Here is a 17,260-nt window from a genome sequence, read left to right on the forward strand (position 1 = left end):
CCCATTTCAACAAGATCCCAGAAGCTCTGGTGCCAAATCCACTCAGACCACATCCTCTGGTTAGGGGCCTTTCTGACTACACACATGCACACACACACGCGAGCCTTCTGCAGAAGCAGACCCCTCCCACACTGAATCGCATCACCACACGGGATGCCAGCTGCGTGCCAAAGAGCCCGTGTGGACCAGCCCAGAATTCAGGGTTCCTGAAGACCCACAGAGGCTATGAGAGTGTGAACTTTATCATCAAAGGATTGTGGCAATGCTTTTGGAAAGAGACTGCCATGTGCAAATTGGTGTGAGAAGGACAGGGTGCTGAGCAGGATGTTGCAATTGCCAGGTGTTGGAGGGTGGAGCTGCGGGGCGTAAGTGGTCTTTGGACTGTGGGCCTCTTGTACTTCCCATCACGTTCCAAATCCATTCTGTGCATCTGTTTAGCAACCAAGATTTGTACCTGTCAAGGCTCAGTATGGGACCAGCCAGCACTAGGAGGGCCTGCTGGGTGCTGTGGCCCGGGGGCCTTTCAAGGTCCCATTTGCCTGCCTGCTCCTCTCTAAGGCCTCTGCTCCAGTGCAGTCATCCATACATGGCCTGACCCCAGAAGGGCTCAGGAGGTGTGTGCAGGTGGCACGGGGTGGGCCAGGTGCTTGAGGCTGGACAGTTGGTGCTGCTTTTGAAAGAAATAAAGGATTTTTGAGTGGCAGCTGGTAAGCAGAGATCTCCTCATTAGGTGTCCTGCCTTCCTCATGATGAGGGCAACATGCAGTTGTGGACAGACAGAAGTGGAGAAGAAAGGTCTGGCCGGAAGCGAGGTGGTGATTTAGTCCCAGCTAGAGCCGACCTTCCTGCAGGGGCTGGGGATGGAGTCACTGCCTCTGGGGCTTCCTGTTCAGGTCTCCTGTGGGTCCCAGGAGCCTTTGGGAGATTATGCTGCCCCCAGTACTCACCCCTGTATTTAGACAGGATGTGCTGGTGGCTGGATCCTGCGCCTGAGCCTCCCATCCCTCTGCATGTCTCTGTGAAGTGGGGACGTGGACTGGTGCAGGGCAGCCGAGAGGTGGCTCTGCCCCCACAGCTGCAGGCCCCTGCTCCTCGGTGTGCACACGGGTGGTGTGGACTCGGGACCGTGTGGCATCCTGTTCGCTTCATCAAGTGAGCTGGACAGGGAAGGTTTCATTCAGGTCTCAGGGTAGAGTGCACAGGATTCTCGGGGCCACAGGTGTGCTCCACCCTCTTATTTTGGACAGGTCTGAGCTAACTTTCCTCTTTTGGAAACCATGTTTTTCCTTTCCTCCAAGGAAACCTTGTTTCACAGGTAGGAGAGACATGGAGAGGCAAGTCTGCCTTGTGAGAGGATCCTGGCTGGTGGCCCCAGGAGCCTGGGGATGCTGAGCCCCGAGGGGTCTGGGATAAGCCACCGGGTGGACCCGGCAGCACAGAGCTGGCCAGAGGGGCAGTGGTGGGGGAAGGGACGTGAGCTCTGGGTACGAGGTGCCACCTGCTGTTACATTCTCCTTTCAGATCATCAGGAAAGCCTTGACGGAGGAGAAACGAGTCTCAACAAAAACATCAGCCGTGGATCTTGTGACAGAGACGGATCACCTCGTGGAAAATTTGATTATTTCTGAGTTGCGAAAGCGGTTTCCTTCCCACAGGTGAGCGTTTTCCTCGGGGGACACACCCGGCACACACAGCCAGGCCCATCCGGAGGCGCTGCTGACTGTCACTGCCCAGCGGACATGAAATCCCTGGCCACAGTCTGTCCTGGGCCCTGCAGAGCAGGAGAGTGAGCCCACCTGTTTTCCTGCTCATCGCGGTAACCTCGTGTCCGCAGATCAAAGACAGAAGGTGCTACTCTTAAGCGCATGTGCTTGTGCTCGGGAGGTGACTGGCGCCTCCACTAAGCCACCCCTGTTTCCAGAGGCATGGCCAAGCCTGACCCAGAGAGTCCTGGAGCAGGGACATCCCTGGCAGCTGTGCCTACCCTGCCTCCAAAGGAGGACGGACACGGCAGACGTCAGCCACACAGGACCCGGTTCCATCGCCAGTGTATAGTGACACGGGCTCCCCTCACCCAGACCAAAGCACATGGGGACACGGGCGCTCTGTCCCCCAGGTCTTTGTAAGGACACAGCTCTCATGATGGCTAAAGAATTTAGCCCATAGATTGCTTGTATTCTTTGAGAGGAAGGTGCCGCAGCCACCAGCCAGCTACGTCTAGGACTGTATCAGTGTCACGCTGGAGGTTGCTGCGGCCTCAGTCGTGTGTCGGACGGGACGGCAAGGGCCGGCTCCTCCGTCTGGGAAGAGGTATCGTCAGCAGGCTGGCATGGGCAGGGCCTCGTGAGGTCGCCCCGGGGGTGCCAGGCGGTGTGGCAGGTGCTGCGGGTCTGCTCTGCGGTCCTGGAAACGGGGGAGCCCGCGGGGGGAGCCCGGGGAGTCTGCCATCGGTCTGCGCGAGCGTGCGTTGCTGTGCACGCAGGTGGACATGCGTCTCCATCCGGGGCCCCCGGATGCTGAAGCCCCTCTGAGTGGAGGATGGTAGAGAGGGCGTGTGGGGATCCCCGGAAGTGTCTCCATCAGACTCACCCAGCCTCGGTCGCGGTGAGTCGGAAGCCTTCACTCGTCCAGGAACCGTGGGTCCCAAAGTGAAGTCCGTGGTCACTGCCCCGCACCCCCAAGGTCCCTTGCCACACCCTTCTTCCTGGGCTCTGAGGGCCAGTGCTGACGCTCAGTTTATTTCAAAAATTCAAATTAAGTAAAATGATTTTTAGCGTATCTAAGAAGTTTTTCGTTTAATTTGTTTTGTTTTTGTACCAGGGATTGAACCCATGGGTACTCAGCCTCTTTGCCACATCCCCATTCCTTTTTATTTTTTATTTTGAGACAGGTCTCACTGAGTTGCTTAGGGCCTTGCTAAATTGCAGACTGGCGCTGGCTTTGAACTTTCGATCGTCCCTAGTCACTGGGATTACAGGCGTGTGCCACAGCACCACAAGATTTTTATTTATTTATTTATTTATTTTTTAATATTTATTTTTTAGTTCTTGGCGGACACAACGTCTTTGTATGTGGTGCTGAGGATCGAACCCGGGCCGCACGCATGCCAGGCGAGCGGGTTACTGCTTGAGCCACATCCCCAGCCCTCACTTTTTTTTTTTTAAACCGGGGTTAAGACATGGCGCTCTACTACTGAGCTATGTCCTCAGCTCTTTTGTTTTTATTTTGAGACACAGTCTCAGGGAGTTGTTGAGCCTGGCTTTGAACTTGCTATCCTTCTGCCTCAGCCTCCCAAGTTGCTGGGATTACAGGCATGTTCCACTGAACCCTGTAACTAGGATTTTCTTTTAAATACCAGAGTAGCTGGGCATGGTGAAACATGCCTGTAATCCCTGTGACTCAGGAGGCTGAGGTAGGAGGATCTGGAGTTTGAGGCAGTCTGAGCAACTTAATGAGACCCTGTCTCAAAATGAAAAATGAAAAGAGCTGAGGGTGTAGCTCAGTGGTACAGCACTGCCAGGTTCAATCCCACATAGTACAAACAAAAACAACAATAAAAACAACAAAATGGGAATTGAATTGTTTTAGACCATAGGCCAGTTGATAAATTTGCAATGAGGAAAAAATGCATATTATAAGTAATGTGTTGTTACTTTTCTGCTTTCAAGAATTTAAATAACATCCCTGAAGCAATATAGTAGTGTAAGGTTGCCTGTCATCGTTTCTTAGGAAGGACTGACAGTCTGAGCTTTGATCCTTCCTCGTTTCTAGACTTTTATGAAACTTTATTGAAGATTTATTGCAACTTTCTTGTTTTTAATAAAATAAAAGAGAGCCTGGAGGTTCCTAGAAGTTTTATCATTTTATTTGACTCATCTGTGAAATTTTGAAATCTTGGGTCCCTGACCTGGAAGACGAGTGCACACCCACTCAAAGAACAAGAAGGTTCCAACTCGCCTGTGCCCTCAGCCCCAGCAGCTCCGACCAGTCACTGCGCTTCTCAGGGCCCTGAATTCCTCACCTGTGAAGGAGGAACTGACCCAGGTTGTCCCTGAGGTGCGGTGGCACCCTTTGACACGCCGTGGTGATGGCAGAGGCAAGCCTGCAGAGCACAGCCAGGAAGCAGCTGGGTCTCTGAAGACACCGGTGACATTGACCTCGCTAGCAAGTCTCAGGCTCGCCCTGGCTTTGTTGGGACCCCTGAGCCTGCTTTTGGTCTGTGATTTGGGATGAGAGCCAAGCATAGCTGCTTTGCAGACATACTTTTTGTTGGTTGGGCTTTTTGTTCTTTTTCAGGACTGGGATTGAACCCAGGGCCTGGTGCTTGCTATGCAAGTGTAGCTCCTTTGAGATGTCCGGTAGCCACGTGGACCTGTTACTGGTGATAACGCTGTTGTAACCACGTCGTCGTCCCCTCCTGAGAGCCTGTCCAAAGTCACCAGGTGGGTGGCTCAAGTGGAGGAAGAAAATGGAGGCTCAGACTGCCCTGGCTGGCCAGCACCTTCTTTGCCTCTTGCAGGGGCGTGCACCATGAGCTCTGCAGAGTCCCAGCACAGTGCCATGTCCACTGAAGGCACGTGTCAGGCAGAACGACTGATAGTCCTCCACATGGAGAAGACGGATTTCCACCACCAGCAGCTGGACGTCACTTCCTGTCGTTCCCATATGCTCTACCCTGGGCTCTCATGTTATCCCTGGGTCAGAGCCCTGGGGGCCAGAACCAGGTTGCAGCTTGAGAAGATGTGGTTGAGGAGCATCGGTTAGCTCTGCAGTGGATGGAGACCATGCTGACTCTCCTGTCACAGAGGGACACTCTTGAGAAGCCAGGGAACAAGACACTCTTAGAAGCACTCGGCTGCCAAAATCACAAGGAAGGTTTTGTTATGACTATTGGAAAAAACAGGCCAGTATTTAAACTGGGCTGCAGCATTGGGTCACTATGGCTCGTAACCAGACTTCCAACGCTGCTCGGTGCTCCTCTCCTGTCTGTCAGACGGGCTTTCCAGAGGGTCTCTGAGCTCCCTAAGTGAAGTCACGGGCATTGGTTCTGTTACATGGAGATCCTGGTGGCTTCTAAGAAGGTGTCTCATGTCACACATCTGTTGAGAGCAGACTCTCCCAAGTCCTGCAGAGAGCGGTAGAACGTTTTCTCCCATTCCATAGTCATTTGCTTTTATGAAGAAAGTCAGGGTTAAGTAAACAAAATTCCACTTCTTCCCCCACCTGCTGTGGCTGCCATGGAAATATTCTGGTGCCTTCAAAGACGGGATGTGGCCCTTGTTGCTGTCAGTACTAGGAGCCGAAGCCAGGCTGCTGCACCCCTCCTGGGAAGCCAGTAGGGAGGCGAGGGGGCTCACGAGTAGAGTGGACAACAGGTGGGCAGAGGGGGACTCGAGGGCCGAATGATCGACTCCTGGAAAAGCCCAGGGCTCAGGTGGGTACCTCTAGTGCCCCATCAAGTGCAGAGTGGAGCATGATTAGCAGGCGTGTAGTGGGCCCTGGCTGGGGTTCTATACATGGGCTTGCAAGGGGACAGACAGGCCTCCTGGTGTCCTGAGACGTGCAGGGTGCCCAGGGCTGCCCAGGCAGTCCGATGCAGGGTGGACACTGTCACACATAGACACGCACGCCCTCCTTCAGGGGCCAGCAGTTTCCTCTCCAGTCTCCTACTTGAGACCAAGTTGGAAAGAAAAAGAAGCCCGCACCCTCCCACTTCCTGGGAACTTGTGTATGAGTCTTTCCTGCTCCCTCTTCTCTTGAGCCATGTCTCTGTTGCTTTTGTCACCCTCTGTCACCCTTGTGCCCAGTTTAAGCTTTAGCATTCACTCCTTGTGTGTGTTTTTAGGGTGTGGACCGTTTTCTTTATAACCATAATTATAAGCCACTCCAGGAAAGGAAAATCACGCAGCAGCAGCAGCAGCAGCAGGAGTCTTTGGCAGGGGGAGATGGCAGAGGGGATGCCACCTACACAGTCCCTGCCTGAGATCTTTCTCGGCTCTGCTCCTGCCTGTTCCCTGCGCTCAGGCATGCAGGCTCCTGCACCAGCCCCACCCTGCCATCGTTCCATCTAGACCTGTCTGGGAATACCAGTACCTGGCCATGGGCTCTGGTGGGTGCACCCACACCTGGGCCAGAGGCAGTGGCAGGATGGAAGGGCTCACCTCCCAGGTGGAGGGGCACACGATGCCCATGGGAAGCACGCAGCCCGAGCCCCAGGGGAAGACCGTGCCAGCTGCGTTACACAGCTTGGTGTTTACGTCCCCATGCCTTGCCTGCTCACTTCGGGTTTCCCCCAGAGACCCAGGGAGGTGGTGGACACAGCCAGCTGAGGTGACGTGTGTGTGGCCGTGGGTTACTGTCAGATGCTTTATACAGAGAGGGCCAGGGTGCTGTGTATGTACAGAGTGTGAACTTGGTGCCTGTGAGAGGGTGATGCCAGCCCTGGAGCTGCAGGGGCCTGGGACATTGCAGTGCATGTGGACAGAAGTGATGTGAGAACGCAGGCAGGTTGCCCTTGTCTCAGGAGCTGCTGCTGAGCACAGCCCTGGGAGATGGGGGCTCTGTTGGCATCGCTTACTGTGACAGTTGCTGTGTCTGCCGAGCACTTGAAATGCTGCTGGTGAGAATTAAATTAAAGAATGGAATTTTTTTTTTTTGGTGGTGGTGGTGGTGCATAAGTGCTCTACCAGGAGCCACACCCCAGCCCTTTAATTTTAATTTAAATCCAAACAGCCCCCTGTGGTGAATGACTGGGGACTGGGTGAAGCAGCCACTACAATGGCATCCTGTCCGTCTTGTCTGCAAGCTCACTGTGGCCAGACCTTAGGGCACAGGTTCCTTGGGGAAAGTGACTTCCTCCAGGGCCCAGCAGCCTGCTGGGCAGAGCACCAGATGCCAGCTGTCCATAAGAAGCTTCTTACTCCTTTTCTCTCTTTGTAAAAATTTCTTGTCGGCAGCTCTCTCTTTCTCTGGTGGGGAGGAGGACAGGGCCTGAGAACCTACTAGAAAACAGCAGGGCTCCGCATTTCCATACAGACCCAGTGTGTGCTGGTGGCTGCCTTGACTGCAGCCTGGCGCCAGGGCCCTGCCCTCAGCACACTTGGACAATCTGGACATGCCCCAGCATGCCTAGTGCCAGGCTGCCTCGTGTACAGCGGGACACTTCTGGGAGCTTCAGGAAGTCCAAGAGGCTGGGCCGTGAGGCAGACCCCTGCTGTAGGAAGGTCACCACGGGGAGGGTGGACAGAGGGGAGCAGGAGGGGCGAGGACTCCTTAGTGTCTGGACCGAGCAGCTGGGTGCCATTTGGAGAAAGCTGAGTTTCTTTTGGTGCCCGTTGACCCTGAGGTCTCGATTTTCCTGTTGGGTTCCTTCCCTTGTGAGGACAGCTTAGGGGCCTCATTAAGAGAGGGTCTCAGTACCACAGGCCCACTGCAGAGTGCAGGGGCAGGAGGCTGTAGCAGGTGGCCATGTCCCCAAAGAAGGAATATTGGAGGGCTCTTGGAGTAGGGGGACCTTGCTGAGCATCTCATGACAGCAGGCAACAGGCGTCCTGGTAACCACACCCTTGCCAGCCTCACTTGCTTTTTCCCAAAGGGAAGCTGGAGGCCAGGGAGGGGAGAGTGGGGAAGGTGTCTGTGGGAACCAGGAGGTGCAGGCCTGTGGAGCTGGATGGCAAGGACGGTTGTTACCTGTGACGTTAGAAGTAGGTGGCTTTTAACTGCTCCATGCCCCAGGGCACAGCAATGCCAGAAGGAAAGCGTCAGCTGGAGGCCTGGGCCCGGCCTTGCAGGCCAGCGCCTCTCAGTCTCCCATCTCCCGCACAGACCTGCTCTTTCTAGACTCAAGTGAACACAGTTGAGCGTCTGCTGTGGGAGGCCTGATGCCAGGTCCTCATCATCTGCAGGTCTGCTGGGCTCTTGCTGCTCTCCCCTACTGAGGTGTCAGTCTGGTGGTGTCTGATGTGATTGGCAGCGCTGGGCCCTGAACACAAGCTCTGGGACTGAGGCTCACCTCCTGACCCTCACCCCAGCCCTGTTGCTCTCAGTCCCACTGAGTCAGCAACTGACAGGTCTTTTAAAGGCTCTGCCTCCATTTGACCCTGAAAAACCCTCATGAAATCGAAGGAGCCCTCTTTCTTCTAGCAGAACTGGAAGCAGTCTGACGCCTGTCCCGTGGCCTTTTGGGCACATTTTCTCAGGCTGTGCTCCCCTACCGCAGGTTCATTGCAGAAGAAGCCACAGCCTCTGGGGCCAAGTGTGTGCTCACTCCGAGCCCGACGTGGATCATCGACCCCATCGACGGCACCTGCAACTTCGTGCACAGGTGAGTGCGACTGGGAGCACCCCCACAGGGCTCTGCTTCCTCGGAGGGCCTGTCTTCAGTAGCAGGCTTTTGAAGTCGGGGTATGTGGACAGACCTACGAGGGTTCATAGTCTCATAAAGGTTATTATCAAACCCTGAAAAACTTAAAAGGTTTTCCATTTGTGAGACACTTACAGAATATAGGTAAGGAATTCTTGTTTTTAAAATGTTGCGTTTGAATCAAAAGGAGCTTAGTAGAGGAAAGGGAGGTGGGAGGGGAAGTGCTGGGAATGGAACTGGCTGGCTAAATTATATTATATTGTGTGTATGTACAAATGTGTACTACAGATCCTATCTTATGCACAACTATAGTGCACCAATAAAAAATGTGGAAAAAAAGTGTTTGCCAGGTATAGTGGTACACACTTGTAATACCAGTGCCTCAGGAGGCTAAGGCAGAGGATCTCAAATTCAAGGCCAGCCTCAGCAACTTGGCAAGACCCTGTCTCATAATAAAAATGGGAATATAGCTCAGTGTTAGAGCGCTTGCGTAGCATGTCTGAGGCCCCGGATTTAATTCCCAGTACTAAAAAAAATAAAAGTTCCATTTAATGTTGGCTGCCTTTACGAAGTGCCACTTAGAAGCAGGTGGGTAGAAGACAGAGCCACCCAGCAACTTCCAAGCTGAGGTGCAGAGAGTGGCACACGCTGATGAGATTTGAGTCACCTTCAGGACAGGAGGAGAGCTCAGGTTACAGAAAGCAGGAGATTCTGGGAGGTTGGGAGCCCAGGGGAGGAGGGGCAGGGAACAGAGCTGTAGGACTGGGGAGGTGACAGGTACAACCTTGGGAGCTCCCTGACGTGGCGGTTGTGGGCCCCGTGCTGCTTATCAGGGTCAGGTACAAGTGGCCAATGACCCAATGTTATGGAGCGTGATGTGGCTTCTGCAGAGGGCCGTTCTCCCACTGGGTGGTGCCTGGAGCCCCTGGAGAGACTCCCGTTCCATGGGTTGGGCCAGTCCTGAGCTCACGGGCCACACCTGGGCTTTGGGCCACAGTTGGGCTCTGTTGGAAGCATGGGCAGAGCCAGGCCACGGGGCACCTGGCTACTGGTGCTACCCCAGGTTGCCGCCGCAGTGTTTATATGTAACATCCCTCTGAGCACCATGGCAAGCATGACTGCTTTCCAGATGAGGTTACCTCCAGAGCTCAGTCACCCAGACAGGGTCACCCTCTCCTGTCCGTGGAGTCGTGCTGCCTGGTGCCATTGGGCTGTCATATCAACTCAAGCGTGGCCCCTGCCAAGAGTCCCTACCTTGGTGTCGCACCCAGCAGAGCCTCGTTAGTCCTGTCCAACTTGTCATTCAAGGTGCTTGTGAGGGATGCAGTGGCTAAGCCCTGTCTGTAGTGAGGGGTGGACCCTGGTGGCCCCGTGCTCTCCAGGGCTTCCCTCTGCATCCTGCAGGGGGACCTGGGGCCAGAGAGGCGGCTGAAAAGAGGCTCTCATGTTTATCTGGCAATTCCAGAACCCCAGGACCGTAGCTGGAGCAGTCATAGTGACCAGGTAGTGGCCAGCAAGGCCTTTTAGTCAGGCAGCAGGAGGAGTTGCTCATGTGTACCTGCAAGTTTGTACCGGCCTTTCCCCGCTCCTTCTATGTCTAAGCTTTGGGAACTCGAACATCAAGGAGGGATTATCTGAGCAGCAGCAACAGAATCACCAAGTAAGACTGCAGACACACTGTGACAGAAATGTCCCTCTACCTCTGTGGCTCACCCACCATGAACTGCTGGGGTCACAGTCAGGGTGTTACTGATATTAGAAAGTAGCCTGTGGCCTCCTCGTGGAGGCCGCCACCTAGGGTCCGTGATGTCACCTCCTGGGCCTCTGCACCTCACTGGGAATGGGGGCTGGCCTTTGAGAGGTCTCTGCTTCCCTTTAGGTCCCTGAGAACCAGAGGCTGATTGTTGAAGGCCTGGTGGCTGATTGTTCAGAGGGCCGCTGGCTCACCTGCTTCATGACAATCTCCTCCAAGGTCAGCTGTCCTACAACATGGCCAGCTAAATCCGTTTTTCTTGGCGGCAGTTAGTGAAATTGTGAGAAGTTGTTTTTAAAAACCTAAGTCCAGCCAGAGTGTGGAGAGGGCCCGTGTGCAGGGGAGCCGCCTGGCCCGGGGGCGTCAGCACCTGGGGCTGGTGCTCCCGATTGGTGCGTAAACCCTCTGTTTTCTCTGTAGGTTCCCCACTGTGGCTGTCAGCATCGGGTTTGCCGTCCACCAAGAGGTACGAGGCCCCAGCCCTGGTCTCCGCTTCTGCAGTCCTGCCTCTTGCCGTGTGCCTCAGTCGTGATTAGTGAATCCGAGTGTGTGTGTCCAAACCTCAGGAAAGAAACGAGCACTGACCATGGCGGTGGGTGCATTTGAGTCTCTGTAGTCCCTCACTGCTGCAGGTGGCCTACAGCGTGCTTCCACCCAGGTCCTTTTGTGGAAGGAGATATTCTGAAGCAGATGATCCAAGCGAGTGTCTGTTTGACCCCCAGAGCGTGTGACCTAGTCACAAGCCAAGAGGAGCTCCTATTTTTGGACAAGGTTTTGGATCTCAGTATTCTGTTTCTTCTTCCTTCTCTTCCCCTGGCTACTAGTATGAGAGCGTGGCTCTTTCAGGGTTCCCAGAGACCTTCTGAACTAAGCAGTGTCAGGAGTCCTGCCGGAGAGGCCTGGGTCGCACTTCAGCCTTTGGTAACCGGTTCAGGCGGCAGCGCTGTGGGAGCCTTACTTTCCGGTAGTGAATTATTTGAACAGGGCTGGGAACCAAAGCCTTTTCCTCATCTCCTGTTAGAAGGTGTTCTTCTCAGTGTCAACACGGCTGCCCAGCTCAGAAATAGAAGTTTGCACACACCTCGGACACCTAAGTTGGAGATCAGTGAGGATTTGAATGGGGGAATTGAACAGTTCCCGGGTTTCTCTGGTCAGTGTCATCACTGAGACCAGCGAATGTGGAGGCCTAGCAGCACCACAAGGGTTAGGGCTCATGGCCTCCAGGTTGCAGCAGGTTGAGAGCAGGCTGCTGGAAGGAGGTCACGTCCAGGAGGATGACCAGGTCCTCTGCCCGTCTAGGTCTGCTGGTTGGTCCTGTGTCCCTGTGGACAGCAGGAGGTGCCTGCTGGTAGTGATAGCTCCTGAAAAGGGGAACCGCTCCTCCATTCCTGAGCATGCCAGGACATTTCCCTGGGTCTTGGGGCCTGCCACAGGCTGGTCTCCACCAGCACCTTTCGAGGCTTACCCTGTTAAAGCCAGTGCAGGAGGCTGGGCAGGAAGGGTCACTGGGAAGCTGCAGGCTGTCTGCAGGCACTAGCTGACTGGTCCCTTTTGCTGTAGGGTGGGACCCTTCCATGTGGTTGAATCATCCCAGTGCCAGCCAAGACCATCCTCAGGCATCTGATCTGGAGCTTTCCATGTTCCAGAGAGATGTGAATGTGGCTCACCCTAGACCGAGTGTGTGTGTGTGTCGGGGGGGGGGGGGTATTGACCCATATGCTGACTGTAGGCAGAGGGAGGAGACAGGTGTGTGGGGTCCCATCGCGGGCCACACTGGCCTCTCCTCTGTGCCATTTCTTGCTGGGAGGCTGTTGGTCCTCACTTTAAGGATGATGCTGCTATTTGTGTTCTGCCCGCTCAAGGATGGGTCCCTCTGGACGGTGACTTGTCTTTCTGTGGCTGCCCTGGCCTCTGTGTTCTGTTGGCTCCATGGGAGTGTTCATGATTCTTCGTGCATCAGCCACCTGGAGAGTTTCTGATGGTGTTTGATTAGAGTCACGGGTAGCGTTTTCCCCCCAGGAAAAAAGAGGCCTTTCTAGCCAGACCAGTGGCATGCTCCTGTAGTCCCAGTGACTCGGGAGGCTGAGGCGGCAGGGTGGCTGAGTCCAGGTTGGGCAACATAGCAAGACACTGTCTCCAGAACAAAAAAGGCCTTTGTAGAGAAAGAAGACTGCTCAATAAGCATTGGTTATTAATGCTCGGTTATGATAATTTTAATGTAGATTTATTACTTTTTAATTATTTTTTTGGCAGCATTGAGGATTGAACCCTAGGGCGCTCTACCACTGAGCTACAGCTCCAGCCCTTTTATTTTATATTTTGAAACAAGGCCTTGCTAAGTTGCTGAGGCTGGTCTTGAACTTGTGATCCTCCTGCCTCAGCCTCCTCAGTCACAGGGATTGCAGGTGTGCGTCCCCGCGCCCAGCCTATCATAACATATTTTTAAGTGTAATTATTAAGAGAAGAGATACCTTTTTGCATCCAGGTCTGGTTTGAACTCCAGGTGCTGTTCTTCTCCTTTGAAGAACAGGTGCTGTTCTTCACCTTTCTCCTTGAGAAAGGTGACTCCTGTCCCCTCGTCACGCTCCTGTCCCCTCGTCACTCTCCTGTCCTCTCGCCGTTGCACTAGACTGAGCTCTAGAGCTGTCTTCATCCTTGGATCCCTCTGACCTCCCAAGTCCTCATGTGCTTTCTTCCTGCCCCTGCACCCTGCAGCTGGAGTTCGGCGTGATCTACCACTGCACAGAGGAGCGGCTGTACACGGGCCAGAGGGGCCGGGGCGCCTTCTGCAATGGCCAGCGGCTCCAGGTCTCCAGGGAGACAGGTAGGCTTCGTGCTACTCGCCTCTAGCTTCTCCTGGAAAGTGCCCAAAGCCACCATCATGTGACAGGGTGCAGATCTCCTGTTGAGAGCTCCACCTCCTTAAGGACATTGTGTTCCTGATGGAACTGGAAATGGAGCCTGTTCTGTGTCTCAAGGTTTGCTGGTGTGGCCAGGAAATTTAATAGTCCTGTTTGTCTTGTGCTCAGATCTGTTATCCTTGAGACTAAAAGAAGCCCAGTGGCTGCTTCCCAGTTGGTCTCTGGGACTGGGTGAGGGGTCGGGGCCCAGGGACATAGAGCATCCAGACATGCCTGGTGGTCCTCGGGTCCTGCCGTGTCCCCAGAGGCCTGCTGTGGCTCCCTGGGTGTGGAACAGTAGCCGTGGTGGGGAAAGCAGGTCCACGTCTTTGGGAAGGTGACCACCATGGGGACGAGTTGTGTGGGTCAGCATGTTGCCAAGAACTTTAGACCTCCACTGTGACGTGGCTCTCTCTTGTTACTTAAAGCAGAACCTTGGGGATCCCCAGTGGGGTCCCTGCAGAAAGGGCTACCAGCCCCTTAAGCCACCTACAACTGCGTGGCCCGCCTGCCCTTCACAGCCAGTTCAGGTTTCCACGTCTCTCCAGTCACACATCAGTTACACCAGTGACACTTCACTGCACATAGAACAGTCTGTAGGGGACACAGTGATGCCAGGCAGAGGAAAGGGTTAGGAAGAGAAGCAGCTAGATGAGAAAAAGGCTTTGGTTAACGTGTGTGTGTCTGTGTGTGTGTGTGTGCGCGCGCACACGCATATATAAATATATTTTGTTTTATTTGGGGGAGGCACCAGGGATTAAACTCAGGGGCCCTTGAACACTGAGCCACATCCCCAGCCCTATTTTGTATTTTATTTAGAGGCAGGGTCTCACTGAGTTGCTTAGCTCCTCACTTTTACTGAGTCTGGCTTTGAACTTGTGATCCTCCTCCCTCAGCTCCCGAGCTGCTGGGATGTACATCTATATTTATCACAATTATTCATATATTAGTTGTGTAAGTTGATGGTTCTCAGTGTGACATTTTCGCATGTTACACACTGTGCTTTGATCATGTCACCCTTTCTTCTGCCCTCCCTTACCATCCCCTTCCCTAAAAGCCCCTCTGGGAAGACTAAAAGATCCTGTGTGGTGGCACATGCCTGTAATTCCAATGGCTCCAGAGGCTGAGGCAGGAGGATTACAAGTTCAAAGCCAGCCTCAGCAATTTAGCAAGACCTTGTCTTAGAATTTAAAAAGGGAGTAGGGCTGGGGATGTAATTCAATGGCAAAGAATTTGCATGCCTGAGGCTCTGGGTTCAATCCCCAGTGTCTGTCTCTCTCTCTCTCTCTCTCTCTCTCACACACACACACACACACACACACACACACACTTCTGAATATTCCTGTGACAGTGTTTGAAAAGGTGGTGGGAGTATAGCTCAGTGGTAGAGCAGTCACGCAGCATGCAGGAGGTCCTGGGTCCCAGCCATAGTCACACACACACACACACACACACACACACAGAGTAGCAAGCACAGCTCCTGTTCATGCCTAACTTCCATGTTTCAGAGGCTGGACATTCAGAGACTGGGTCTCCCAGCCCCAACTGCTGGTTTCCACTTGCTGACTCTGGCCTCAGTCAGAAAGCACCAGTGGTCCCCCTTCTGAGGTCTACCTGCCTGTCTTACAGCCTCCCTTCTGTGCCCATTGCTGGCCTCTCTTCAAACCTCCTTCCTTCACACCCTTCGCCTTTACTTTTCCTCCGTGTCCCTCCCTGGCTGACACCTGTGTGCCTAGGGGGCCTCAGAGGTGACTGTGGGTGGGGGCAGGGTGGGCAGGGGTACAGCTGCCTGCTGGCTGCTCCCTGCTGGGCAAGGATTGTCCCTCTCCTGTGTGACAGCCTTGGCGGTTGCCACAGATGTCCCCAGGTCCTGTACAGGCCCAGGGCAGAAGGAGGGGACAGCCTTAGAGGGGGCCCCTACAGGACCAGCTGGCCGGTCTGTGCCCCCCGACGCCAGGGCAGACCCGGGCAGCTGCAACCTTTCTCTGCCTCTCCTCCTGGAATGCTTTGCCAGACTGTGTCCAGAGTGCTGGCATTAATTTTAGCTGTGCACACAGGTGGCACCCGCTCAGGCCTCACTGCAGCTCAGTGGCCAGGAAGGTGGCCAGGAAGCGTGTTAACGTGTGTGGGTGAACTTTGCTCTACATTTCATCTGATTACAGCACTAACCTCTGCCCACACTTGCCTACTTCCTGGCGAGCCGCCCACATCTCTCAGTCCCATCCTGACTGCATGTCCCAGGGGCTTTCAGACCCAACATCCAAGCTCTGGCTCCCCTGAGTGGCCCCAGGGCTGCACGTGGTCTGGTTTCCACTGTACCCAGCCTGCCGTCACCTGGTAACAGCAAAGGGGACAGCTGCTGTCCCCACAGAGGTCCTTGCTCACACAGGAACCTCTGAATCACTTGCCTGCCAAAGCTCGGTTGTGAATTGTAAAGTCCAGTGTGTCACTTTCAGCCCTGGCCTCCGTCTCCCCAGCAGGACGCAGTGACTCCTGGCAGCACGCTTGTCAGGCTCCATGCAGACCTGGCCTCAGGTCCTGACTCTGCTCCTGCTGAGCTGGGCCTAGGGTGAATCAGGTGACCTCCTGGCCCCTCAGTCCTCCTGCTGAAAGTGCAGATGCCCAGGGAGGAGTGGTGACCGCGAGGACTGAATCCAGCTAGGCACAGAATCACCCAGGAGTGCTGCAGGGTGGTGCACGCCTGTCGTCCCAGCGGCTGGGGGGAGCTGAGGCAGGAGGGTCACAAGGCCAGCCCTGGGGGTCTAGCTCAGGGGTAGAGCACCCCTGGGTTTAATCCTCAGTAACCATGAAAACAAAACTGAAAAACCACCCAGCACAGGACTTGCATAGCATTCCAGACAAGAGCTGCTGCCAAATAAGGACCTGAACCTCTCCCAAGACCATCAGCTGCGCCCTGGGTAGAATTAGTCAGACACACACACACACTCACACGCGCACACACACACATAACACACACACACACCACACAGCTCACCTGTCTGCTCTTCTGCCCTCCCCTCCACCTTTCTGGAATGTCTTCAATCTCACAGATTTAAAAACAAAATGGCACCAGTGGAGTTCAAGGGTTGGATACAGGCCAGCGTTTTATGAGCAGCTTCTCCTTCCAGCTCCACCCCACTGAGTCACAGAGGTGTACACAGGAGATAGGAAAGCACAGCTCGGAACCGCCCCCCATCTTTACCCCCAGCCCTGCCCCACCACAGCTCGGCACTCCCTGACCCCTGAGTGTCCAGCACCCCCTCGCCAGGGCCTTAGAGGATCTCTGAAGCACACTGACTGCTCTCTGCAGTCCACGGGCAAAGCCAGGGGGGCTGAGTGGGGGAGCGCTTGTCCAGCACACACGGGGCCCTGGGTCTCCAGCTGTCAACAGCAGAGGCATGCTAGCATCCCTCCCTGCCAGAAATGAGTCATTGTTAAAATTGTTCACAGTCCTGACAGGGTTCAAATGTTAAACTTCTGTACTTAACTCCTCTCTGTCTCTCCTGCCATGCTGACCCCCAGCTCGTAGGGACACTAGGGTGATAAAATTAATAACATCACACCCCCATGGTACACATGTGTGTTTCAGAATAACAGTGCTAGCCCTGCTGTGGATGAATGGTTATCGAAAATATTTTTGGGTTTGTCACTTTGCTTTGTCCTCTGTCCTCCACGGATCTACCGGGAGGATGCAGTTGGGTCCCTGTGGGAGTTGCTGAGGCAATCCTCTGGGAGCCCTTGAGTTCATCCACCAATTGAGCAAAATCATAAACCCCCCACCCACCCACCCCGCAAAAAAAATTCAAGCTTTTAAGTGAAATTGGAATTTGGGGAAACTTGTGTCTACCACCTTGAGCAGGGCACCTTCTCAACAGTTAAAGGCTTCCAAGAAGAGAGGTAAAATGAATGAATGTGACATTTTTAGCATTTAATGGTGAAGTATGTCAACATTTGGAAGAACTGATAATCTCAGTGAACCCATTTTCCAAATGACCAATGTGTGATGTTATAGCAAGATCATCCCTGGGCCAGAGACCCACTTACAGTACCAGGCAAGGCTGGGTGTGGCTGGGTGGCAGAGCCCTTGCAGGCCCTGCGATCCTTCTGCAGCATAGCCACCCACACACCACCACCACCAAACTCCAAAAAGACAAGTACAAGGCAGCCCAAAGGTTGTCACCATAACTAGGTGCCAAGACGTCCACTGTGTGCACATCTGTGATCCCAGCTATTTGGGAAGCTAAG

At 54.2% G+C, this 17,260-nt stretch overlaps 1 protein-coding gene across 1 annotated transcript in view; it reads left to right on the forward strand.

Annotated features, from left to right (window-relative positions):
• Impa2 (inositol monophosphatase 2) overlaps window positions 1–17,260 on the forward strand; it is a 41,060-nt gene that overhangs the window by 12,884 nt on the left and 10,916 nt on the right. Inside the window, exons 2-5 of the mRNA XM_046421445.2 lie at window positions 1,522–1,655; window positions 8,219–8,323; window positions 10,536–10,581; window positions 12,831–12,939. Of these exons, the coding sequence (XP_046277401.1) occupies window positions 1,522–1,655; window positions 8,219–8,323; window positions 10,536–10,581; window positions 12,831–12,939 (394 nt within the window). The remainder of the gene's footprint in view (window positions 1–1,521; window positions 1,656–8,218; window positions 8,324–10,535; window positions 10,582–12,830; window positions 12,940–17,260) is intronic.

Source organism: Marmota monax, unplaced genomic scaffold (assembly GCF_021218885.2).
Source record: "Marmota monax isolate L192 unplaced genomic scaffold, Marmota_monax_Labrador192_F-V1.1 WCK01_AAM20220418_F8-fsc00254, whole genome shotgun sequence".
NCBI lineage: Eukaryota > Metazoa > Chordata > Mammalia > Rodentia > Sciuridae > Marmota > Marmota monax.